The 27,901-nt window shown below is 46.8% G+C and overlaps 1 protein-coding gene across 5 annotated transcripts in view; it reads left to right on the top strand.

Moving 5' to 3' along the window:
* Positions 1 to 27,901, top strand: part of LOC137326706 (centrosomal protein of 128 kDa-like) — a 359,621-nt gene that overhangs the window by 305,713 nt on the left and 26,007 nt on the right. For 3 of the 5 annotated variants that reach the window (XM_067992037.1, XM_067992038.1, XM_067992036.1), the window contains exons 19-20: positions 6,333 to 6,356; positions 23,563 to 23,640. In XM_067992037.1, coding sequence (XP_067848138.1) covers positions 6,333 to 6,356; positions 23,563 to 23,640 — 102 coding nt within the window. The remainder of the gene's footprint in view (positions 1 to 6,332; positions 6,357 to 23,562; positions 23,641 to 27,901) is intronic. The other 2 variants (XM_067992041.1, XM_067992040.1) reach the window with 1 other exon arrangement.

Genomic DNA, 27,901 nt, shown 5'->3' with positions numbered 1-27,901 from the left:
CAAGGAGGCTGCAGATGTCCACGACTACATGTCGAGTGACTCTGAGCCTCCGTGTGCACTGCTGCTCAGAGAGGTCCAGGAAGCTGAGCCTCGGTCTGTAGACCCTGTGGCGAGGGTAGTGCCCTCTGCGACGCATCTCTCTCTGCGGTTGCCCTCCCTCCTGCTGTGCAGGTGGATGTGTCACAGCACTGTGTTGTGGAGCTCCATGTGTCAGAGGTGGACGGCGAGGCTGGTGATGCTCTTCGTCCTCCTGAAGTCATGACTGCAGCTATGGCGGCCCCCACCTGCAAGATGTACATTTGAGGGGGTCCGCAAGGTAGGTAAATGTGTCTGCATGCCGGAGTTAAGGTTCCAAGTTTTTGTGTTAGGGGGAGGGTGGTGCAGGCCAAACTTTGTCCAAAGTGACAGAGTGGCCTCCTGCAATGAGTGAAGGTTTCCCCCCGCCCCCCACACCTGTCAAATGGACCTTTGCAGCTCCCACAGGCTGGTGGCTGCAACACGTTTGTTTCAACTGGGAGTGTTTCCCCCAGTACGGGAAACACGCTCAGTTGAGATGAAAATCCCACCCCTCCTAAAATATCCTTCCAATCAGGTCTGCAAACGACCTGAACTATCTAATTAATTGGTTTAAGTGGGATCCCGCCGACTTTAATTGCCGGTGGGAGTCCCGCATGCGGGGGCTGTGCGCGCGTCTAAGCGCGTCACTGGGGAACCCGGAAGTGGGCGGGTTGGAACCGGCCTCCCGACCCGCCCCGGGAATCCCGAATTTTAGCAGCCCCCCCCCCCCCCCCCCACCACAAACGCACCCGCTCGGCCATCCGAAAATCGACCCCCTTATGGTCCTCTTCACAACTTACTTTCTTACCTGCCTTTGTGTCATCAGCAAATTTAGCAACCATACATTCGGTCCTTTCATCCAAGTGATTGATATAGATTGCAAATAGCTGAGGCCCCAGCACTGATCCCTTTGGCACTCCACTTGTTACATTTTGCCAACCTGAAAATGACCCATTTATGCCTACTCTCTGTTTCCTGTTAGCTAACAAATCCTTTATCCATGCTAATATGTTACCCCCTACACCATAAGCTCTTATTTTGTGTAGTAGCCTTTGATGTGGTACCTTGTCAAAAGCCTTCTGGAAATCCAAGTACACCACATCCACAGGATCCCCTTTATCCACATTGCTTGTCACTTCCTCAAAGAACTCTAATAAATTAGTCAAACACGATTTCCCTTTCACAAAGCCATTTGACTCTGCCTGATTGCATTGAGATTTTCTAAGTGCCCTGCTGTAACCTCCTTAATAATAGATTCTAGCATTTTCCCTATGACAGATGTTAAACTAACTGGCCTGTTGTTTCCTGCTTTCTGTCTCTTTCTTTTCTTGAATAGAGGAGTTACATTCGCTATTTTCCAATCTGATGGGACCCTTCCAGAATCTAGGGAATTTTGGAAAATTAATACCAATGCATCTACTATAGAATCATAGAATCATAGAATCATAGAAGTTACAACATGGAAACAGGCCCTTCGGCCCAACATGTCCATGTCGCCCAGTTTATACCACTAAGCTAGTCCCAATTGCCTGCACTTGGCCCATATCCCTCGATACCCATCTTCCCCATGTAACTGTCCAAATGCTTTTTAAAAGACAAAATTGTACCCGCCTCTACTACTGCCTCTGGCAGCTCGTTCCAGACACTCACCACCCTTTGAGTGAAAAAATTGCCCCTCTGGATCCTTTTGTATCTCTCCCCTCTCACCTTAAATCTGTGCCCCCTCGTTATAGACTCCCCTACCTTTGGGAAAAGATTTTGACTATCGACCTTATCTATGCCCCTCATTATTTTATAGACTTCTATAAGATCACCCTTAACCTCCTACTCTCCAGGGAATAAAGTCCCAGTCTGTCTAACCTCTCCCTGTAAGTCAAACCATCAAGTCCCGGTAGCATCCTAGTAAATCTTTTCTGCACTCTTTCTAGTTTAATAATATCCTTTCTATAATAGGGTGACCAGAACTGTACACAGTACTCCAAGTGTGGCCTCACCAATGCCCTGTACAACTTCAACAAGACATCCCAACTCCTGCATTCAATGTTCTGACCACTTCTTTTAAGACCCTGATACGTCTTTCCCCTAGAGTTTTTCTTTCTCATTGGAATGTATCTTTGCTGAGTGTTATGAAATATCTCATTAAATGTCTGCCACTACATCTCTACTGACCTATCCCTTAACCTAAATTCCCAGTTCACTTTAGCCAGCTCTGTCTTCATGCCCTCATAATTGCCCTTATTTAAGTTTAAAACACTAGTCTTAGAGCTACTCTTCTCTCCCTCAAATTGAATGCGAAATTCAATCATATTGTGATCACTGCTACCTAGAGGCTCCTTTATAATGAGGTCATTAATTAATCCTATCTCATTACACGTTATCAAATCTAGAATAGTCTGCTCTCTGGTTGGCTCTAGAACATGCTGCTCTAAGAAATTGTCCCAAAAACACTCTATGAACTCATCTTCCAGGCTACCTTTACCAATCAGATTCTTCCAATCTATATGTAGATTTAAATCACCCACGATTATCACTGTTCCTTTCTCACAAGCCCCCATTATTTCTTCCTGTATACCCTGTCCTACAGTGTGGTTACTGTTAAGGGGCCTATAAACTATTCCCACAAGTGACTTCTTGCCTTTACTATTTCTTATCTCTCCCCAAACTGATTCTACATCTTGGTCTTTAGAACTAAGATCATTTCTCTCTATTAAACTCATGTCATCCTTAATTAACAGAGCGACCCCTCCACCTTTTCCTAGCTTCCTGTCCTTCTGAAATGTCAAGTACCCTTGAATATTCAGGTTCCAGCCTTTGTCATCTTGCAGCCATGTATCTACAATGGCTATTAGATCGTACATATTTATTTCTATTTGAGCTGTCAATTCATCCATTTTGTTACGAATGCTATGTGCATTCAGATACAAAGCCTTTAGTGCTGTCTTTTTACTATTTTTGCAACCTCTAGCCTTATCTGCTGGCGCACTCTTAAATTTGCATGCTCTGTTCCTTCCTGCCACTCTCTGATTATCAATTCCCTATTGCTACCTTGCTCTCATGCCTTGTCTTCTTTCTTTAATTTATCACATCTTCCTTTATTTGATCCCTCGCCCCCACTATTTAGTTTAAAGCCCACTCTACAGCCAGTTATACGATTCGCCAGAACGCTGGCCCCAGCACCGTTCAGATGAAGCCTGTCCCAACGGTACAGCTCCCACTTTCCCCAGTACTGGTGCCAGTGCCCCATGAATTGAAACCCATTTCTCCCACACCAATCTTTGAGTCACGAATTTAACTCTCTAATCTTATTTACCCTATGCCAATTTGCTTGTGGCTCAGGTAATAATCCAGAGATTATTACCTTTGAGGTTCTGCTTTTTAATTTAGCCCCTAGCTGCTCATACTCCCTGAGCAGAACCTCTTCCCTTGTCCTACCTATGTTGTTGGTACCTACGTGGACCACGACAACTGGATCCTCCCCCTCCCACTGCAAATTCCTCTCCAGCCCAGAGCAGATGTCCCGCACCATGGCACCAGCCAGGCAACACAGCCTTCAGTAATCTTGTTCTCGGCTGCAGAGAACTGTATCTATCCCCCTGACTATACTGTCTCCTACTACCACTACATTCCTACTAACTTCCCCGGCTTGAATGGCTTCTTGTACCATGGTGCCACGGTCAGTTTGCTCATCCACCCTGCAGCCCCCGCTTTCGTCCATACAGGCTGCAAACACCCCAAACCTGTTGGATAATTGCGAAGGCTGAGGCTCCCCCACTTCTACCTTCTCGATCCCCTTTCCTGCCTCGCTCGCAGTCACACCCTCCTGTTCCTGACCACTGACCAATTCAGACGATCTTATCCTGGAACCAAGTAAGTTCTGAGGAGGGTCTTAAAGGAGGAGAGAAAGGTGGAGCGACTTAGAGGTTTAGAGAAGGATTTCGGGAACTTAGGGCCTACACGGCTGAAGGCGCGACCGCCAATGGTGGGGCGAAGGGAGTGAGGGATGCATAAGAGGCCAGAGTTGGGGGAAAGCAAAGTTCTTGGAGAGTTGTAGATCTGGAGAAGGTTACAGAAATAGGGAGGGGAGAGGTCATGGAGGGATTTGAACATGATTGAGAATATTAAAATTGAGCAATTGGTGGCCCGGGGGCCAGTGTAGGTTTGCGAGTTCAGGGATAATGGGTGAACTGGACTTGGTGCGGGTTAGGATGTGGACAGCAGAGTTCTGAATGAGCTCAAGTTAATGAAGGATGGAAGATTGGAGGCTAGCCAGAAGAGCATTGGCTGGCCAGAAGAGCATTGGCATTCAAGTCTGGAGGTAACAAAAAAGCATGAATGAGAATTTCAGCAGCAGGTGGGCTAAGGCAGGGGGGAGATGGGCGATGTTACGGAGGTAGAAGTAGGTAGTCTCAGCAATGGAGAGGATATGGGGTCGGAAGCTCTGCTGAGGGTCACATAGGACGCCGGGGCTGCGAGCAGTCTGGTTCAGCCTGAGACAGTGGCCAGGGAGGGGATGGAATTGGTGGCGAGGGAACGGTAAGCACCAAGCAGTCCTTCTGCAACTCGTCGCAGAAACTTCAAATATGGACCCTACAGATACTGAGGAATTCAGGTTGGGTTAAAGTTTTGAAGGTGCTTTTTACATGTTTATCCTCCTTACTTTCTAATTAATTCACTCATTAGTAATGAAAATTGCAGGGTCATCTATTCCTTTGAAAATAAACTATCGTGGTGATATATTTATGACACTTAGAAGTCACAAACACATCATAAATCCTTACACTACTGGATTTTATTTAATTATTATCATTCCTCTGTCTATCTGTCCCTCCTTCCCTCACTCTCACTCACTCACTCTCACACTTATTCTCACTCACTCAACTCACTCTCAACTCTCTTTCCCCCCCCCCCCCCCCACAACACACACACACACTATTTTCCTTTACTTTAATTATTGCTAGAAAACTGCACTTCAAAATCAGTGTCATTATTTTCTGAGCCCACTCCATTAAGTAGTTCCACTCTTGGACTGCACATATTCAGCCTGTGATTGAAAGTCCTGCTGTTTGTTTTGTTATGTGAAGGGAGGAAAAATATATTGAATGAAAAAAATGTGCTGATTTGTTCTGCTATACAGGATGAAGCAATGAAGAAAAGGTATAGAACTTGGTGTATGTGGCAGTACTTTGACAAGCCCTGTCCTGAAATTTGTTTTCACATATTAAATGTTCATGCTAATTCAGCACTTTGACTATATTAAAGATAACAGTGATAAATCGTGAAATGCAGAGATGATTCTATTTATAGTGAAGACTTATAACTCAGAAGTGAGCTGTAAAGAGGAAAGAACTTTTTACGCAGCGAGTGGTTAGGATCCGCAATGCACTGCTTGATGGGGTGGTGGAGGCAGATTCAATCGTGGCTTTCAAAAGGGAACTGGATAAGTACTTGAAAGGAAAAAATTTGCACGGTTAAAGGGATAGGTTGGGGGAGTGGGACTAGCTGGCACGGACTCGATGAGCCGAATGGCCTCCTTCCGTGCTGTAACCTTTCTATGACTCTTAACTACAAAAGTTTGAAATCTAAACAGAAATTGGTGGAAGCCCACAGCATCTGTAAAGAGAAAAGACAGATTCGGGTGTGGACCGGGGGGCCAACACTCCAGGATTGTCCAGGAATTAAAGATTAATATCCTGGACACTGCTGCGAGGAACCCTGGAGAAAAATCATAGGGGCATTAAAAAAAAATTTATGCTTTTTTTCATTTTCTTTGAATACTTATATTGATTAGTTATAAAAATATCGGAGATGAGCAGAAAAGGACTCTTTTGACTGGACAGAGTTGGGGGGGGGGGTCATGTGATGAAACCTCCAGGAATTCATCCGACCAGAGTTGGCAACCCTAGATGTGAACCTTTCGTTAGAATTGGGACCCGGAAGATAAAAGAGCCAATTAAAGGTGGTGGGGGGGGGGGTGGGGAAGAGAACAGCAGGTAAAGTCAAGTATCAGGAATGCTGACTGCTTCCAATTCCTACTCCCCAGCCCCCCACTCTTGTTCAGCCCTATCATTTTCCAGTTCCCGGTTCTGATGAAGGGTCTACATCTGAAACATTAACTTGTCTTTTCTCTTTAAAGATGCAAACTGAACTGCTGTATATTTCCAGTGTACTTGGTTTTATTTTAGGTTGTAAAGGTTCAGCTGGTGGATAAGCGTTAATGCCTGACACTTATTTAAGACCTTGTTGGCTGATTTGCATTCTTGTTTTGTTTTACACAGGATCGGATTGCGGACTTGGAAACTGTGAGTAATTCTTCATGGCAAGATTTCGTGTGTGTACATTGATATAGCTTTTTTTGTGTGTGTGTTTAGGATTGACTGTTTCATGAGCATTAATCCTCAATAGGGTTGGCCATGCAGTTTAAACATACCCATAGTACCGTTCCAAATTGCCAAAAGGTGAATGATATTGTTTGAAAACATAAACTAGCAAAACTGGTTGGTGCAATAGAGCAGTGTATTTTGTAATAGCAGAAAACCGAACTTGAACTCGATCCAGATGTATGGCATGAAACTCTTCTCTGCCACTTCATAGAATACAGCACAGAAGGAGGCCAATTCAGCCCATTGTGCCTGTGCTGGCTCTCTGAAAGAGCTACCAATTAGTCCCACTCCCCTGCTCTTTCCCCATAGCCCTGAATTTTTTTTCGCTTTTAAGTGCATATCCAATTCCCTTTTGAAATTTACTATTGAATCTGCTTGCACCACCCTTTCAGACAGTACATTCCAGACCATAACAACTCGCTGCGTTAAAAAAAAATCCCCTCATCTCCCTTCTGGTTCTTTTGCCAGTTATCTTAAATCTGTGTCCTCTGGTTCCGATCCTCCTCCTAGACAGTTTCTCCCTATCTAATCTTATCAAAACCTCTCGTAATTTAGAATTGTGTAAAAATTCTACTCTTTCTGTCACGGGAATCTCGATCCACCTTTTAGTAATCACGAGCCCGTAAGTGCACAACTGTCCATTAATTAGCACTAAATTGTTTAGCGTTTCACTATCGCTGTTGTGAAAATAATCACACTGATACAGCACAGGGTGGGGTGGGCTAGTCCAGGTGTGCAGTTAATGCAGATTGTTGGAGAACAGTGGGTGTTGCTTTATTATATTTGGAAGGTAACTTGCCCCAGATTGGCACCAAATGGAATTTGCTGCTAAGAAACTTGCTTTCTGAAACCATCGGTGTAACTCAGAAGAAAAGATGACGCAGTGTATCTCGACGAGCGTCCCTCCTGTTCAGCCAAAGCTGGAGCAGCATTGATCCTGAAGGCTGGAGTTGTTTGCAGCTTGCCTGGGAGAAACATTGCATGGAAATGCTGACCCCAGTGGGTGAAATTGTCGATTAAAAGAGACACTGTGTAAATGAAGAAGTCACCTCAAAAACATTGTAGGCATCGCTCAAAACTGTGTCCTTGCAGTTCTTTCCTATTAATTTCAGGAGCTTCTCTCTTGGCCTTGCCCCCTCTCCTCTGATTTCACTGTCCTCCCTTAACATCTCCCTCCATATAAACTATCCAACCCATATACACAACCATCCCCTTGACCTTACCATCTCACGTGGCCTCTCTACTCTTATCATCTCGAACACAGGTGAGGCCATGTCTGACCACTTCCTTGTGTCCCTCACCACCCACATCCTCCTAACCGATTCCAACCCCACTTCATTCTGCATCCGCTCCTGAAATAAACTCTCACTGACAACTGCACTTTTAAATTCCCAACTCCCTTGCCTTTGGCCCTCCATTCACCACAATACTCTGTAGCTACCGATCTTCTCAATCACTCCATCACTGTTTTGTGCCACATGTACACACCTTAGATGCCCTTGTCGCTCGTAAAACCCATGCGCTCTCCCACCCTGGTCGTTCTGCCTGGTATGGCCCCCTGTCTTCCCTCCCTCAAGTCCAAGGGGTGCAGACTTGAGTGTATGTGGCACACATCTGGTTTAGCCATCTATCACCAGATCTGGTTGGACCACATCGAGCACTATTGGGCCTTGCTCTCCTCTACCAAAACCGCTCACTACTCCAGGATCAGCTTGGAAACCAACCATCTCCTTCAACCCTGGTCCTCTCCACCCTCACCTCCAACAAGTACAAGTACTTGTACAAGATTGAATCTATCCTGTTTAACTCCCACCAAAAACTCTACACCCTATACTCTGTACCCATCCTCCCAGGGTACTAAATCTGGTACTGTGCAACCTCATCCTAAGCTGAAACCCTATGTCCATCTATCTAACAATGCCCACCTCCGCCCCTGCCTCAACACCACTGCTACTGGAACCCTCATCCAACCTCTAGCCTCGATTTCTCCAAAACTCTGCTTGCCTCCTCACCCGGTGTTTCACCCTACATAAACAGCAACTTATCCAAAACTCCACAAGGGCATCTAAGGTGTGTACATGTGGCACAAAACGGTGATGGAGTGATTGAGAAGATCGGTAGCTACAGAGTATTGTGGTGAATGGAGGACCACTGCCCATGTTCTGTGCCACACTTAGACCATTCCTGTCTCTCTTTTAGTCGCTGACCGTCATTGTTTCCCTGTCCCAAACACGTTAGATTCAAAATTCCTTATTTACAAATATCACCCCACCCTGGCTTTGCAGTCTTGTCCAGCCCTCTGCTGTTCCAACTCTGGCCTTCTTTGCAATATCTCTGTCCCCATTCTACCTTTAGCCATCTTGGTTATACACTCTAGAACTCTCTCCCTAAGTCCCTCTCTGCCATGTTACTTCTCTCCCCATCTTCAAAGGCCACCTCAAAACCTATCTCTCTGTCATTGCCGTTGAGCTCCACCCCTAACTTGTGAACTACTGTTGTGTGTCAATTTTTGCCTCTCTGATCTGCCTTGGGATGTTTGCCATGCTGAAGTACCTATATAAACACAAATTGTTGCCGTCTACACGCTGTCCTTTGGCGACATCATCTGCCAGTGCAGGGATAGCTTTCATATGTGTGCTGATAACAATCCCACCCAGCTCTACTTTGCCAACACACTTGACTCCTGACTGTTGGCATCTTTTCTGTTTGCCTGTCCAACCTCACGCCCCCGATCAGCTAAAATATCCTTTAGTTTAATGTCGGCAAAATTAAACCCATCCCCTTCAGTTCATGCGAATACCTGCTCACCTCTAACACCTGCCCTATCAACCTCCCCGCTACCAGCTCAGATTGCTCCAGTAGGTTCATGGCGCAGCTGTTCTGCGCCACCCTGAAAGTGGTTTTGATGCATGCTTTTGGCTTTGTTACAGGAATCCTGTGCCTTGCCCATTTGTGCCCCAGTACAGTTTCGATAAGTTCTTCTGTCCTTGCAACCACCCGGGGTCAGATTTTTAAGAACCTGCTCCGACTGCAGTTGCTCCTTATTGTGCCACATGTACACAAAGCCTGGCATTGTCACACGTTGCAATATTTTAAATTCCTCTGGTGTCTCTTTAAAATGTACTGCATGCAATGTTGATTGATCTTTGGAGAGATAGTGAGGACAGATATAATCACTGTGTCAGCAATTCATGCTTGGACAGGAGCCTTTCAAACAGGTTGGTTTCATTCAGTCTGTCCTGTGGAATCTGATAGTTTTTTTTTATTCGTTCATGGGATGTGGGCGTCGCTGGCGAGGCCAGCATTTATTGCCCATCCCTAATTGCCCTTGAGAAGGTGGTGGTGACCCACCTTCTTGAACCGCTGCAGTCCCTGTGATGAAGGTTCTCCCACAGTGCTGTTAGGTAGGGAATTCCAGGATTTTGACCCAGCGACGATGAAGGAACGGTGATATGTTTCCAAGTAGGAATGGTGTGTGACTTGGAGGGGAATGTGCAGGTGGTGTTGTTCCCATGTACCTGCTGCTCTTGTCCTTCTAGGTGGTAGAGGTCGCGGGTTTGGGAGGTGCTGTCGAAGAAGCCTTGGCGAGTTGCTGCAGTGCATCCTGTGGATGGTACACACTGCAGCCACAGTGCGCCGGTGGTGAAGGGAGTGAATGTTTAGGGTGGTGGATGGGGTGCCAATCAAGCGGGCTGCTTTATCCGAGATGGTGTCGAGCTTCTTGAGTGTTGTTGGAGCTGCACTCATCCAGGCAAGTGGAGAGTATTCCATCACACTCCTGACTTGATGTGGAGATGCCGGTGATGGACTGGGGTTGACAATTGTAAACAATTTTACAACACCAAGTTATAGTCCAGCAATTTTATTTTAAATTCACAAGCTTTCGGAGGCTTCCCCCTTCGTCAGGTGAACGATTTCACATCGTTCACCTGACGAAGGGGGAAGCCTCCGAAAGCTTGTGAATTTAAAATAAAATTGCTGGACTATAACTTGGTGTTGTAAAATTGTTTACAACTCCTGACTTGCGCCTTGTAGACGGCGGAAAGGCTTTGGAGAGTCGGGAGGTGAGTCACTCGCCGCAGAATACCCAACTTCTGACCTGCTCTTGTAGCCACAGAATTTATGTGGCTGGTCCAGTTAAATTTCTGGTCAATGGTGACCCCCAGGATGTTGATGGTGGGGGATTCGGTGATGGTGATGCCGTTGAATGTCAAGGGGAGGTGGTTAGACTCTCTCTTGTTGGAGATGGTCATTGCCTGGCACTTATCGGCCCAAGCCTGGATGTTGTCCAGGTCTTGCTGCATGCGGGCACGGACTGCTTCATTATCTGAGGGGTTGCGAATGGAACTGAACACTGCAATCATCAGCGAACATCCCCATTTCTGACCTTATGATGGAGGAAAGGTCAATGATGAAGCAGCTGAAGATGGTTGGGCTGAGGACACTGCCCTGAGGAACTCCTGCAGCAATGTCCTGGGGCTGAGATGATTGGCCTCCAACAACCACTACCATCTTCCTTTGTGGTAGGTATGACTCCAGCCACTGGAGAGTTTTCCCCCTGATTCCCATTGACTTCAATTTTACTAGGGCTCCTTGGTGCCACACTCAGTCAAATGCTGCCTTGATGTCAAGGGCAGTCACTCTCACCTCACCTCTGGAATTCAGCTCTTTTGTCCATGTTTGGACCAAGGCTGTAATGAGGTCTAGAGCCGAGTGATCCTGGCAGAACCCAAACTGAGCATCGGTGAGCATGTTATTGGTGAGTAAGTGCCGCTTGATAGCACTGTCGATAACACCTTCCATCACTTTGCTGATGATTGAGAGCGGACTGATGGGGCGGTAATTGGCCAGATTAGATTTATCCTGCTTTTTGTGGACAGGACATACCTGGGCAATCTTCCACATTGTCGGGTAGATGCCAGTGTTTTAGCTGTACTGGAACAGTTTGGCTAGAGGCAGGGCTAGTTCTGGAGCACAAGACTTCAGCACTACAGCCGGGATGCTGTCGGGGCCCATAGCCTTTGCTGTATCCAGTGCACTCAGCCATTTCTTGATATCATGTGGAGTGAATCGAATTGGCTGAAGACTGGCTTCTGTGATGGTGGGGATATCGGGAGGAGGCCGAGATGGATCATCCACTCGGCACTTCTAGCTGAAGATGGTTGCAAATGTTTCAGCCTTGTCATTTGCACTCACGTGCTGGACTCTGTCATCATTGAGGATAAGAACATAAGAACATAAGAACATAAGAAATTGGAGCAGGAGTAGGCCAATCGGCCCCTCGAGCCTGCTCCGCCATTCAATAAGATCATGGCTGATCTGATCCCAACCACAAATCTAAAGAACACAAGAAGTCGGAGCAGGACCCGGCCACATAGCCCCTGGGCCCTCTCCGCCACCCACAGGGCATTGACCGATCCGAACTCAGCTTCATGTCCAATTTCCTGCCCGCTCCCCATAACCCCTAATTCCCTTTACTTCTAGGAAACTGTCTATTTCTGTTTTAAATTTATCTAATGATGTAGCTTCCACAGCTTCCTGGGGCAGCAAATTCCACAGACCTACCACCCTCTGAGTGAAGAAGTTTCTCCTCATCTCAGTTTTGAAAGAGCAGCCCCTTATTCTAAGATTATGCCCCCTAGTTCTAGTTTCACCCATCTTTGGGAACATCCTTACTGCATCCACCCGATCAAGCCCCTTCACAATCTTATATGTTTCAATAAGATCGCCTCTCATTCTTCTGAACTCCAATGAGTAGAGTCCCAATCTACTCAACCTCTCCTCATATGTCCGCCCCCTCATCCCCGGGATTAACCGAGTGAACCTTCTTTGTACTGCCTCGAGAGCAAGTATGTCTTTTCTTAAGTATGGAGACCAAAACTGTATGCAGTATTCCAGGTGCGGTCTCACCAATACCTTATATAACTGCAGCAATACCTCCTTGTTTTTATATTCTATCCCCCTAGCAATAAAAGCCAACATTCCGTTGGCTTTCTTGATCACCTGCTGCACCTGCATACCAACTTTTTGATTTTCTTGCACTAGGACCCCCAGATCCCTTTGTACTGCAGTACTTTCCAGTCTCTCGCCATTAAGAAAATAACTTGCTCTCTGATTTTTCCTGCCAAAGTGCATAACCTCACATTTTCCAATATTATATTGCATCTGCCAAATCTCCGCCCACTCACCCAGCCTGTCTATATCCCCTTGCAGGTTTTTTATGTCCTCCTCACTCTCTACTTTCCCTCCCATCTTTGTATCATCTGCAAATTTTGATATGTTGCACTCGGTCCCCTCCTCCAAATCGTTAATATAGATTGTAAAGAGTTGGGGACCCAGCACCGACCCCTGTGGAACACCACTGGTTACTGGTTGCCAGTCCGAAAATGAACCATTTATCCCAACTCTCTGCTTCCTGTTCGATAACCAATCCTCCACCCATGCCAGAATATTACCCCCAATCCCGTGATTTTTTATCTTAAGTAATAATCTTTTATGTGGCACCTTGTCGAATGCCTTCTGGAAGTCTAAATACACTACGTCCACTGGTTCCCCTTTATCCACCCTATACGTTATATCCTCGAAGAACTCAAGCAAATTTGTCAGACATGACTTCCCCTTCATAAAGCCATGCTGACTTTGTCCTATTAAATTATGCTTATCTAAATGTTCCGTTACTGTCTCCTTAATAATAGACTCCAAAATTTTACCCACCACAGATGTTAAGCTAACTGGCCTATAATTTCCAGCCTTCTGCCTACTACCCTTTTTAAATAACGGTGTTACATTAGCAGTTTTCCAATCTGCCGGGACCTCTCCTGAGTCCAGGGAATTTTGGAAAACTATCACCAAAGCATCCACAATCCCTACTGCCACTTCCCTCAAGACCCTAGGATGGAAGCCATCAGGTCCAGGGGATTTATCCGCCTTGAGTCCCATTATTTTACTGAGTACCATCTCCTGAGTGATTTTAATCGTATTTAGCTCCTCCCCCCCGAGAGTCCCCTGTTTGTCCAGTGTTGGGATATTCTTAGTGTCCTCTACTGTAAAGACTGAAACAAAATATTTGTTCAGCATTTTTGCCATCTCCATGTTTCCCACCATTAATTTCCCGGTCTCATCCTCTAAGGGACCTATGTTTGCCTTAGCCACCCTTTTTCTTTTTATATAACTATAGAAACTCTTGCTATCTGTTTTTATATTTTTTGCTAATTTCTTTTCATAATCTAACTTCCCTTTCTTAATCAATCCTTTAGTTACTTTTTGCTGTCTTTTGAAGAATTCACAATCTTCTATCCTCCCACTAAGTTTGGCTACCTTATATGTCCTTGTTTTTAGTCGGATACTATCCTTGATTTCTTTACTTAGCCACGGATGGCTGTCATTTCTTTTACACCCTTTTTTCCTCATTGGAATATATTTATTTTGAAAGTTGTAAAATAACTCCCTAAATGAACACCACTGCTCATGTACCGTCTTACCCTTTAATCTATTTTCCCAGTCCACTTTAATCAATTCCGCTCTCATACCATCATAGTCTCCTTTATTCAAGCTCAGTACGCTTGTTTGAGAATCAACCTTCTCACCCTCTAATTGGATATGGAATTCAACCATGTTGTGGTCGCTCGTTCCAAGGGGATCCTTAACTAGGACATTATTAATTAATCCTGACTCATTACACAGGACCAGGTCCAAGGTTGCCTGCCCCCTTGTAGGATCAGTTACATACTGCTCAAGAAATCCATCCCTGATGCACTCAATGAACTCGTCCTCAAGGCTGCTCTGCCCAATTTGATTTGTCCAGTTAATATGATAATTAAAATCCCCCATAATTATGGCTGTTCCCTTATTACATGCCCCGACTATCTCCTGATTAATACTTCTTCCAGCAGAGTTGCAACTATTAGGAGGCCTATATACTACGCCCACTAATGTTTTTTTTCCCTTATTATTCCTTATCTCCACCCAAACTGTTTCATTATCTTGATGCTTTGTCCCAATATCATTTATCTGTATTACAGTGATTCCTTCCTTTATTAACATAGCCACCCCACCTCCCCTTCCTTCCTGCCTGTCCTTCCTGATTGTTAAATACCCTGGCATATTTAATTCCCAGTCGTTGTCACCCTGCAGCCATGTTTCTGTAATGGCCACAAGATCATACCCATACGTAGTTATTTGTGCCGTTAACTCGTCCATTTTATTACGAATGCTACGTGCATTCAGATAAAGAACTTTCAAATCTGTTTTGTGATGCTTAGTTCCTGCTTTTTCCTTTTTTAACACTTTACCTATTACTCCATACCTTCTGTCCCTTCCTGTTACGCTTTCCTCTCTCTCCCTGCTCAGGTTCCCAACCCCCTGCCACTTTAGTTTAAACCCTCCCCAACAGCACTAGCAAACACTCCTCCTAGGACAGCGGTCCCGGCCCTGCCCAGGTGCAGACCGTCTGGTTTGTACTGGTCCCACCTCCCCCAGAACCGTTTCCAGTGTCCCAGGAATTTGAATCCCTCCCCCTTGCACCATTCCTCTAGCCACGTATTCATTTGAAATATCCTCCTATTTCTACTCTGACTAGCACGTGGCACTGGCAGCAATCCTGAGATTACTACCTTTGAGGTCCTATTTTTTAATTTACCTCCTAACTCCCTATATTCTGCTTTTAGGACCTCATCCCCTTTTTTACCTATATCGTTGGTGCCTATGTGCACCACGACAGCTGGCTGTTCGCCCTCCCCCTCCAAAATGTTCTGTAGCCGCTCCGAGACATCCTTGATCCTTGCACCAGGGAGGCAACACACCATCCTGGAGTCTCGGTTGCGGCCGCAGAAACGCCTGTCTATTCCCCTTACAATTGAGTCCCCTATCACTATAGCTCTGCCACTCTTTTTCCTCCCAGCCTGTGCAGCAGAGCTACCCGTGGTGCCAGGAAGTTGGCTGCTGCTGCCTTCCCCTGATAAGTCATCCCCCCCAACAGCATCCAAAGTGGCATATCTGTTTGAGAGGGGGATGGCCACAGGGGACCCCTGCACTACCTGCCTGCATCTCTTACTCTTCCTGGTGGTCACCCATTCACTTCCTGCCTGTATACCGTTTACCTGCGGTGTGACCAACTCGCTAAACGTGCTATCCATGAGTTTCTCTGCATCGCGGATGCTCCACAGTGAGTCCACCCGCAGCTCCAGCTCCGAGATACGATCGTTCAGTAGCTGCAGGTGGACACACTTCCCGCACACATGGTCGGCAGGGACACTGGTAGTGTCCATGACTTCCCACATCTTGCAGGAGGAGCATATCACGGGTGCGAGGTCTGCTGCCATGACTTGCCTTAGCTGAGTTACCCCTTTTAAATTACGTTGAAATTAGAAAATGTTAACTATACTAGGGACCTAGGTTCACTAAAAAAATACACTATCTGCTATAAAACCTGCAGATCTTCCCTTTCTTATTACTTTACTTACAGTAAAATGGTAGAAATACTCACCTGAACCTACTCACCAATCAGCTGCCTCCCCTGTGCCGCGTCACTTTCTGACTGGTGACGTCACCCCGAACTGCCGCTGGTCTCAGAGTCTCGCTCTCAGAGTAAGCTCTGGTCTCGCTCTCTCCGCGCTGTTTATATCTCCGCTCTGGTCTCGCTCTCTCCCGCCGCTCACCGACTGAACTCTCGCTCTCTCCGCGCTGTTTTTATCCCCGCTCTGGTCTCGCTCTCTCCCGCCGCTCACCTCTCGCTCTCTCCGCTGATGGGGTTGTTTACAGAGCCTCCTCCTCCTCCTCCTCCCATTAGTTGGGTACGGTAGCATAGTGGTTATGTTATTGGGCTAGTAATCCAGAGGCCTGGACTAAAATCCGGTGTCACGAGTTCAAATCCCACCACGGCAGCTGGGGAATTTAAATTCAATTAATTAAATAAAATCTGGAATTAAAAAAATAGTATCAGTAATGGTGGCCACGAAACTACCGGATTGTCATAAAAACCCATCTGGTTCATTAATGTCCTTTAGGGAAGGAAACCTGCCGCCCTTACCCAGGCCTATATGTGACTCCAGACCCACAGCAATGTGATTGATTCTTAATTGCCCTCTGACATGGCCTAGCAAGCCACTCAGTTGTAAAAGGGCATTGCTGCAGGAGTTCCTCAGGGCAGTGTCCGAGGCCCAACCATCTTCAGCTGCTTCATCAATGACCTTCCCTCCATCATAAGGTCAGAAATGGGGATGTTCCCTGATGATTGCACAGTGTTCAGTTCCATTCGCAACCCCTCAAATAATGAAGCAGTCCGAGCCTGCATGCAGCAAGACCTGGACAACATCCAGGCTTGGGCTCATAAGTGGCAAGTAACATTCGCGCCAGATAAGTGCCAGGCAATGACCATCTCCAACAAGAGAGAGTCTAACCACCTCCCCTTGACATTCAACGGCATTACCATCGCCAAATCCCCCACCATCAACATCCTGGGGGTCACCATTGACCAGAAACTTAACTGGACCAGCCATATAAATACTGTGGCTACGAGAGCAGGTCAGAGGCTGGGTATTCTGCGGCAAGTGACTCACCTCCTGACTCCCCAAAGCCTTTCCACCATCTACAAGGCACAAGTCAGGAGTGTGATGGAATACTCTCCACTTGCCTGGATGAGTGCAGCTCCAGCAACACTCAAGAAGCTCGACACCATCCAAGATAAAGCAGCCCGCTTGATTGGCACCCCATCCACCACCCTAAACATTCACTCCCTTCACCACCGGCGCACTGTGGCTGCAGTGTGCACCATCCACAGGATGCACTGCAGCAACTCGCCAAGGCTTCTTCGACAGCACCTCCCAAACCCGCGACCTCTACCACCTAGAAGGACAAGAGCAGCAGGCGCATGGGAACAACACCACCTGCACGTTCCCCTCCAAGTCACACACCATCCCGACTTGGAAATATATTGCCGTTCCTTCATTGTCGCTGGGTCAAAATCCTGGAACTCCCTTCCTAACAGCACTGTGGGAGAACCGTCACCACACGGACTGCAGCGGTTCAAGAAGGCGGCTCACCACCACCTTCTCGAGGGCAATTAGGGATGGGCAATAAATGCTGGCCTCGCCAGCGACGCCCACATCCCGTGAACGAATAAAAAAAAAATCTCACTAAAAAAAGTCGTAATAAGAATAAAACCGGACGGACCACTAGGCACCGGACAAGACAAAGGCAAACCAAGCCCAGTTGACCCTGCAAAGTCCTCCTCATGAACATCTGGAGACTTGTGCCAAAATTGGGAGAGCTGTCCCACACACTAGTCAAGCAACAGCCTGACATGGCCATACTCACAGAATCATACCTTTCAGCCAATGTCCCAGACTCTTCCATCACCATCCCCGGGTATGTCCTGTACCACCGGCAGGACTGACCCACCAGAGGTGGTGGTACAGTGGTATACAGTCAGGAGGGAGTGGCCCTGGGAGTCCTCAACATTGACTCTGGACCCCATGAAATCTCATGGCATCAGGTCAAACATGCTGATTACCACCTACCGTCTTCCCTCAGCTGATGAATCAGTCCTCCTCCATGTTGAGCACCACTTGGAGGAAGCACTGAGGGTAGCAAGGGCACAAAATGTACTCTGGGTGGGGGACTTCAATGTCCATCACCAAGAGTGGCTCGGTAGCACCACTACTGACAGAGCTGGCCGAGTCCTGAAGGACATCGCTGCCAGACTGGGCCTGCGGCAGGTGGTGAGCGAACCAACACGAGGGAAAAACTTACTTGACCTCGTCCTCACCAATCTACCAGTCGCAAATGCATCTGTCCATGACAGTATTGGTAGGAGTGACCACCGCACAGTCCTCGTGGAGATGAAGTCCCGTCCTCGCACTGAGGACACCATCCAACGTGTTGTGTGGCACTACCACCGTGCTAAATGGGATAGATTCAGAACAGATCTGGCAGCTCAAAACTGGGCATCCATGAGGCGCTGTGGGCCATCAGCAGCAGCAGAATTGTATTCCAGCACAATCTGTAACCTCATGGCCCGGCATATTCCTCACTCTACCATTACCAATAAGCCAGGGGATCAACCCTGGTTCAATGAGGAGTGTAGAAGAGCATGCCAGGAGCAGATCAAAGCTCTGCCGTCCTGCCACATCCAGTTGTTGAATGGTGGTGGACAATTAAACATAGAGTCATAGAGTTATACAGCACGGATAGAGGCCCTTCGGCCCATCGTGTCCACGCCGGCCATCAGCCCTGTCTACTCTAATCCCATATTCCAGCATTTGGTCCGTAGCCTTGTATGCTATGGCATTTCAAGTGCTCATCCAAATGCTTCTTGAATGTTGTGAGGGTTCCTGCCTCCACAACCCTTTCAGACAGTGAGTTCCAGACTCCAACCACCCTCTGGGTGAAAAAGTTCTTTCTCAAATCCCCTCTAAACCTCCCGCCTTTTACCTTGAATCTATGTCCCCTTGTTATAGAACCCTCAACGAAGGGAAAAAGCTCCTTAGTATCCATCCTATCTGTGCCCCTCATAATTTTGTACACCTCAATCATGTCCCCCCTCAGCCTCCTCTGCTCCAAGGAAAACAAACCCAATCTTCCCAGTCTCTCTTCATAGCTGAAGCGCTCCAGCCCTGGTAACATCCTGGTGAATCTCCTCTGCACCCTCTCCAAAGCATCACATTGACATCTAACAGGAGGAGGAGGCTCTGTAAACATCCCCATCCTCAATGATGGCAGAGTCCAGCAAGTGAGTGCATATGCAAACTAAGCTTGTATTGCGTTAGTAAGTGTTAATTTACCACGCAAACATGACAATTCACACATGGGTGTGCTATATATCCTTTTGTATGCTGTCAGTTTTCTTAACTGTACAAATTATTCTTGCGAAACTGGCCTTTTCTTGATAGTTTTTATACGTGTGATGGAGTTGTATATTTTGCTTGCAAACAATGTGTGGAAGCCTGCCATACAATGAGTCAGTCAGTATAGTCTTGCTTACTTTCAGTAGTGTTACACCTTGAGCATTAGGATGTGCAACAATGGCCATTTTTTGCCTTGCATACTGGGATTTCACTGGTGCTTACAGAATGAGGCGGCATTACTCGAGTATTTTACACCAGACCGTGGCTGGAAGGGGGCCCAGAGTGCATTGTCTTTATAATATGCAACACAGAAACAGAAAATGCTGGAAACACTCAGCAGACAAGTTGGCACAGTCGATGCTGTCGAAGGGTCCCCACCTGAAACGTTAACTTGCCCGTTCTCTCCACAGATGCTGCCTGACTCGCTGAGCGGTTCCGACATTTTCTGTTTTTATTTCAGATTTCCTACATCTGCAGTGTCTTGCCTTTCGTATAGACTTCTTTTAACTTGTTCTCCAACTTGGTGCTGAAATCAAGCAAGTTCGAGGAGCTGGTTAAAGTAAATGGCTTGATGAGCTTTTTAGTGAATGTTGTGCACATCAGAGTACAGAGAGCTGGCACACTTTCCATTTCAGGAATTCTGTCAGGATCAAGCGAGATCAGGTATAGCGTGATTAGATCCACAGTAAAGCTTCCTCTCCTATGCCCCAACAATAGCTGCTTTTATATTTCGCGGATCTAGCAGTCCAGGTTGCGTTTAGAAACGCCACTCTCCTATGTTTACTCGTAAAAAGTCCAGTCTCTGTGTAGACCAGCAGTGGTTGTAATTCTTTGGCCAAAGTGTCATGCCATCAGCAGCAGGTAATATCGTCATGACCTTCAGGGATTCGGTTTGCAGCCATTTAGCAATGTGTCCTTCTGCAGAGTGTTTCTGCACCGGTTATGCCGTGAAGACTAAGGACAACCCTTTGCTGCCCCAGGTTCAGAGTGGGATATGCAGACCAAAATACAGTATGTCCACTATATCGGTGCGTGAGCTGAGCTGACTGCCTGCAGACGTCTTGACATTGTCTCATAATGCCAGGCTGTAGATGCACTCACCGAATCCGACTAGGCGCTTTTAATGGATACCCTACTGAGCTCCGAACACTTCCGGCAGTCAGGAAGACCCAGTAGAGACCAGATCTTCCCAGCAGTTGGCCTTAGAAAATCTGGAAATTTTACTTTGGTAGTGGCAACACTGCATGAGATCTGTGCAACAGGAGCCAGTGGCACAAGCACACTACAAAAGCTGCTCATGTTTCTCCTCTCCAACCTGGGAAAAGCACACTCTGCTCTACCAATATAACACTTTTCTATTTCCCATGCCAGCCATCTCGTGTCCCCCACCCCCACCCAGGTTTCGTGATGAAGTAGAGTTTTTGTAAGCATTAAGATACGGGTTGAAATAGCCCAAACTGATTTCAAATAGGATCCTTAACGGGCAGCAGACAGATCAGACGTTAATCGTTGCGCTGAGCTGGATTCGAACCCAGGTCCAAAGGTGAAAGGCCTAACATACTGTCCCATTGTCCAACTAGTTTTTAATATTCAGGATTGCCTGATTACTATCTCAGTCTGGGAATAGTATACTAGGAAGCAAAAAAAAACACTTAACATTGAAGACCAAAAAAATAAAGTTAATCCGTTAACTAGGGAACGTGCTACCACGAGGATAGATGCATTTAAGGGGAAGCTAGATAAGCACATGAGGGAGAAAGGAATAGAAGGGTATTCTGATAGGATCAGATGAAGTATTGAGAGAGGAGGCTCGTGTGGAGCATAAAGACCGGCGTAGACCAGTTGGGCTGAATAGCCTGGTTCTGTGCTGTAGTTTCGATGTAGGGTTCTTGCATTAAGTATAAACAGGTTGGCATCCCATGATCATGGATTGCCCAGTGTGGAATTGAGCAATACAGACCAGAAAGGCCTGAAATTTGATCCCCAGTCTGTGCACAGTTAGCCAGGGTGTAAGAGTATAAGAACATAAGAAATAGGAGCAGGAGTAGGCCACATGGCCCCTCGAGCCTGCTCCGCCATTCAATCAGATCATGGCTGATTAGAGTCATAGAGTCATACAGCACGGATAGAGGCCCTTCGGCCCATCGTGTCCGCGCTGGCCATCAAGCCCAGTCTAATCTAATCCCATATTCCAGCATTTGGTCCGTAGCCTTGTATGCTATGGCATTTTAAGTGCTCATCCAAATGCTTCTTGAATGTTGTGAGGGTTCCTGCCTCCACAACCTTCTCAGGCAGTGAGTTCCAGACTCCAACCACCCTCTGGGTGAAAAAGTTCTTTCTCAAATCCCCTCTAAACCTCCCGCCTTTTACCTTGAATCTATGCCCCCTTGTTATAGAACCCTCAACGAAGGGAAAAAGCTCCTTAGTATCCATCCTATCTGTGCCCTTCATAATTTTGTACACCTCAATCATGTCCCCCCTCAGCCTCCTCTGCTCCAAGGAAAACAAACCCAATCTTCCCAGTCTCTCTTCATAGCTGAAGCGCTCCAGCCCTGGTAACATCCTGGCGAATCTCCTCTGCACCCTCTCCAAAGCGATCACATCCTTCCTGTAGTGCGGCGACCAGAACTGCACACAGTACTCCAGCTGTGGCCTAACCAGTGTTTTATACAGCTCAATCATAACCTCCTTGCTCTTATATTCTATGCCTCGGCTAATAAAGGCAAGTATCCCATATGCCTTCTTTACCACCTTATCTACCTGTTCCGCCGCCTTCAGGGATCTGTGAACTTGCACACCAAGATCCCTCTGACCCTCTGTCTTGCCTAGGGTCTTCCCATTCATTGTGTATTCCCTTGCCTTGTTAGTCCCTCCAAAGTGCATCACCTCGCACTTTTCCGGGTTAAATTCCATTTGCCACTGTTCCGCCCATCTGACCAACCCATCTATATCGTCCTGCAGACTGAGGCTATCCTCCTCGCTATTTACCACCCTACCAATTTTTGTATCATCAACGAACTTACTGATCATACCTTTTACATTCATATCCAAGTCGTTAATGTAGACCACAAACAGCAAGGGCCCCAGCACAGATCCCTGTGGTACCCCACTGGCCACAGGCTTCCAGTCACAAAAACAACCTTCGACCATCACCTTCTGCCACTAAGCCAGTTTTGTATCCAAAGTGCCAAGGCACCCTGGACTCCATGGGCTCGTACCTTCTTGAACCTCAACTCCACTTTCCCGCCCAATCCTCATATCCCTTAATTCCCCTAGAATCCAGAAATCTGTCTATCTCAACCTTAAATATATTCAACGACTCAGCATCCACAGCCCTCTGGGGTAGAGTACAACTGTAGACATCAGCCCCTGTGGTCTAGCGCAAGGTAAATTCAGTTCCCGCTCCTTTCAACTATCCAGTGACCCTGGCTGGAAAGTGCAGGTGCATGAATAGGATGGGGGTTACCTGTGTGTCCCATTGCACGACCGACTGTTATTCACTGCCCAGGTTCACACCTGGAGAATGGCCACTTTGGCAAGAAATCAGAGTGTGGCCGTGGAACCTTAGCCCAGCATGGATCAGCACACTCTGGAGAGGAGGGATAAAGAAGAAAGACCCTTGTAAATGTGTTTGCAATGTAATCTCAGCAGCTCAGATTCTCTTTTGCTGTTTTGTGCATCCTGTTCCCTCTCCTTGACTCCTCAACGCAGCAGTAACAATGAACTGTGCTACAAAATAGAAGGTTAATTTCTGCATAGAGAAACATATGGGTTCATTTTACCAGTTAGCGGTTCTAGAAGCAGGTTTCATACTTGACATCACCTCCAGCGCCAACAAAAGAGAACATTGAACCATGCATTATTACTAGTAAGAACGTTGAGCCACGCATTGTTATGAAGGAGAACACTGACTCGTGTTCTGTTACTAATGAGAAAGTTGACCCATATGTGCTGTTATTAAGGAGAATTTTGGCCCCCATGTGTACTGTTATTAAGGAGAATTTTGGCCCCCATGTGTACTGTTATTAAGGAGAATTTTGGCCCCCATGTGTACTGTTATTAAGGAGAATTTTGGCCCCCATGTGTACTGTTATTAAGGAGAATTTTGGCCCCCATGTGTGCTGTTATTAAGGAGAATTTTGGCCCCCATGTGTACTGTTATTAAGGAGAATTTTGGCCCCCATGTGTACTGTTATTAAGTTCATGGTGGTTTCAGTGCTGTGATCTCTTTGAACAAAGCGAAGTGAGACTATAAATATGTTTTAACTTTGTTTTGAATCTAGAGCACACGGATGGCTTTGGACCATCTTGAATCGGTGCCAGAGAGGCTGAGCTTTCTAGATGGTATCCGGGATCTGGAGGTAAAGACATTTTAACAGTCGTTTTAGTAGCCTATTTTCCTAACACATGTTCACACAAATGTGGAAACAATGAGTTGAAAATTGATGGGCATTTCATGGTGAAGTTATAAAGCCTAAAGCACTAAATCTCTGTGCCAGATTTTGGAAGTAAACTCATTATCCCCAGGAATAGTCTCCCTATTTATATATATATGATGTGGAGATGCCGGTGATGGACTGGGGTTGACAATTGTAAACAATTTTACAACACCAAGTTATAGTCCAACAATTTTATTTGAAATTCACAAGCTTTCGGAGGCTTCCTCCTTCCTCAGGTGAATGTGGAAATGAAACCCTCGAACCCTTCGCATTTATAAATCACAGAACAATACCTGGTGATTACAGATAGTCTTTCCAACTGCCCGTTGCCACGGCAATCACAGTGTGCAGACAGAGAGGTGTTACCGACAGGGCCGCCGAATATAGAAACAACCAAAAAAAAAGAGAGAGAGAGGCAGAAACATAGAAACATCTGGAAGGAAGAGAAAGACAGCAAATGACCCGTTATATTAAAAACAGATAACTTTTGTTCGCTGGTGGGGTTACGTGTAGCGTGACATGAACCCAAGATCCCGGTTGAGGCCATCCTCATGGGTGCGGAACTTGGCTATCAATTTCTGCCAAACAGACGAGGCAACGGAACTATGCTGCCTACATGAAAACCAAGAGCAGGAAGCTTGAGAAACTCGGCATCACCACCAGCATCGACCAAGCTTCCCCTGGTACCACGGTTGCAACCACAGGGAAGTCTATCGTCAATTTGTCCGACCACACCCTTCAACCAGACGAAATCGAAGTTCTCAGCCGAGGGCTCAATTTCTGCCCCACTACCAAAATGGACCCCATTAGTCTCGCGGCGGACACAGAGGAATTCATCAGGAGAATGAGGCTCCGGGAATTCTTCCACAAACCCCAAGATTTCAGCAGCGAACCCAATGAGACAATCAACGATCCGGAACAGCAGACAGAGGGATCCGCGGTACAGCAACCGAAGAGGAAAGAGCCAAACTGGACTCCTCCGGTGGGTTGCTGCCCTCAGCTCGACATGTATGCTCAAGCTGTCAGGAAATGCGTCAATGCCAGATTCATCAGCCGCACTCACAAGACAGTCCAGAATGTCACCCAAGCACAATGCAACGCCATCAACGCTCTCAAGACCAACTGCAACATCGTCATCAAACCAGCGGACAAAGGAGGAGCCATCATCATACAGAACAGAACGGACTATTGCAAAGAAGCACACCGACAACTGGACAACCAGGAACACTACAGACGGTTACCTGCAAATTCGACCAAAGAACACACCCACCAGCTCAACAAACTGATCAAGACCTTCGATCCAGACCTTCAAAGCATCCTACGCGCTCTCATCCCACGTACTCCCCGCGTGGGAGACTTCTACTGCCTCCCAAAGATACACAAAGCCAACACACCCGGACGTCCTATCGTATCCGGCAACGGAACCCTGTGTGAGAACCTCTCTGGATACATCGAGGGCATCCTGAAACCCATCGTACAGGGAACCCCCAGCTTCTGTCGCGACACTGCAGACTTCCTACGAAAACTCAGTACCCACGGACCAGTTGAACCAGGAACACTTCTCACCACGATGGACGTCTCGGCACTCTACACCAGTATCCCCCACGATGACGGCATCGCTGCGACAGCATCAATACTCAACACCAACAACAGCCAATCTCCAGAAGCCATCCTACAACTCATCCGCTTCATCCTGGATCACAATGTCTTCACCTTCGATAACCAGTTCTTTACCCAAACACACGGAACAGCCATGGGGACCAAATTCGCACCCCAATACGCCAACATTTTCATGCACAAGTTTGAGCACGACTTCTTCACTGCACAGGACCTCCAACCAACGCTATACACCAGATACATCGACGACATTTTCTTTCTATGGACCCACGGCGAAGAATCACTGAAGAGACTACACGATAACATCAACAAGTTCCATCCCACCATCAAGCTCACCATGGACTACTCCTCAGAATCGGTTTCTTTCTTGGACACACGAATCTCCATCAAAGACGGGCACCTCAGCACCTCACTCTACCGCAAGCCCACGGACAACCTCACAATGCTCCACTTTTCCAGCTTCCACCCTAACCACGTCAAAGAGGCCATCCCCTATGGACAGGCCCTGCGAATACACAGGGTCTGCTCAGACGAGGAGGAACGCGATGGACACCTACAGACGCTGAAAGACGCCCTCGTAAGAACGGGATATGACGCTCGACTCATCGATCGACAGTTCCGACGGGCCACAGCGAAAAATCGCATAGACCTCCTCAGAAGACTAACACGGGACGCAACCAACAGAGTACCCTTCGTCGTCCAGTACTTCCCCGGAGCGGAGAAACTACGCCATGTTCTCCGCAGCCTTCAACATGTAATCAGTGACGACGAACACCTCGCAATGGCCATCCCCACACCTCCACTACTCGCCTTTAAACAGCCACCCAACCTCAAACAGACCATCGTTCGCAGCAAATTACCCAGCTTTCAGGAGAACAGCGTCCACGACACCACACAACCCTGCCACGGTAACCTCTGCAAGACATGCCAGATCATCGACACAGATACCACCATCACCCACCAGGTGCATGGTTCATACTCCTGTGACTCGGCCAACGTTGTCTACCGCATACGTTGCAGGAAAGGATGCCCCAGAGCATGGTACATTGGCGAGACCATGCAGACGCTGCGACAACGGATGAACGGACACCGCGCAACAATCGCCAGACAGGAGGGTTCACTCCCAGTCGGGGAACACTTCAGCAGTCAAGGACATTCAGCCACCGACCTTCGGGTAAGCGTACTCCAAGGCGGCCTTCGAGACACACGACAACGCAAAATCGTCGAGCAGAAATTGATAGCCAAGTTCCGCACCCATGAGGACGGCCTCAACCGGGATCTTGGGTTCATGTCACCCTACACGTAACCCCACCAGCGAACAAAAGTTATCTGTTTTTAATATAACGGGTCATTTGCTGTCTTTCTCTTCCTTCCGGATGTTTCTATGTTTCTGCCTCTCTTTTTTTTGGTTGTTTCTATATTCGGTGGCCCTGTAAGTAACACCTCTCTGTCTGCACACTGTGATTGCCTTGGCAACGGGCAGTTGGAAAGACTATCTGTAATCACCAAGTATTGTTCTGTGATTTATAAATGCGAAGGGTTCGAGGGTTTCATTTCCACATTCACCTGAGGAAGGAGGAAGCCTCCGAAAGCTTGTGAATTTCAAATAAAATTGTTGGACTATAACTTTGTGTTGTAAAATTGTTTACAAATATATATATATTTTAAAAAATGTGCATCAGAACTTGTACCTGGGCTCCAGTGTTGCTAGTGAAGGTGGAGCATTGGTATGTGGAATATGGCTCAATCCTGATAAATGGATTGTGAATTTGCCAAAATATACTATAGTTTAATTAGGCCTCCCCTTTAATGAGAATGACTAGACATGGTAGATTTGGAATTGTATAGTACAGACAAACAGAAATAAAAACAGAAAACGTCGGTAATACATTGGAAGCATATCAACATCTGAAAGGAGAAAAGATGGATTAATGTTTCAGGAGGAGACCCTTTGCCAGAACTAGAAGATAAGCAGACTCATGTATAGGACTGAACAAAATGAAATGGGGAGGGAAAAGAACAATAAGTAAAAATCAGGTATGTTGATCTCTATCAGAGAGAAACAGGTTTAATAGGCTGTGAACAGATTTTATTTAAAAAGCTATAAAGGTGGAAAGCTGGTCGATATGCAAAGGTCACCTCAGTGAGGCAGTAAGAGAGCTTGGCTTAGTTGGTAGCATTCTCACATGCAGGTCATAGGTTGAGGGTTCAAACCCGCTCCAGGACCTGAGCACGTAATCTAAGTGGACACTTCAGTGCAGCACTGAAGGAGCGCTGCATTGTCAGAAGTGCCATCATTGAGAGACACTATAAACCAAGGCTCCATCTGCACTATAGTGGCACTATTCAAAGAACATAGAATGCTCCTGGTCTTCCGGCCAACATTCCTCCCTCAACCAACACCACCAAAACAGAATAATCGGTCATTTATCTCGTTTGCCATTTGTGGAATCTAGCCATGTACAAATTGGCTTCTGTGTTTGCCTGTATAACAGCGACCACACTTCAAAATAATTCATTGGCTGTGAAGCAGTTTGAGCCATCCTGAAAGCATGAACGGTGCTAT

This window comes from Heptranchias perlo, chromosome 10, assembly GCF_035084215.1.
Source record: "Heptranchias perlo isolate sHepPer1 chromosome 10, sHepPer1.hap1, whole genome shotgun sequence".
NCBI classification, from domain to species: Eukaryota; Metazoa; Chordata; class Chondrichthyes; order Hexanchiformes; family Hexanchidae; genus Heptranchias; species Heptranchias perlo.
The sequence above is the reverse complement of the archived record's forward strand: the minus strand, read 5'-3'. Positions and strand labels throughout refer to the sequence as shown.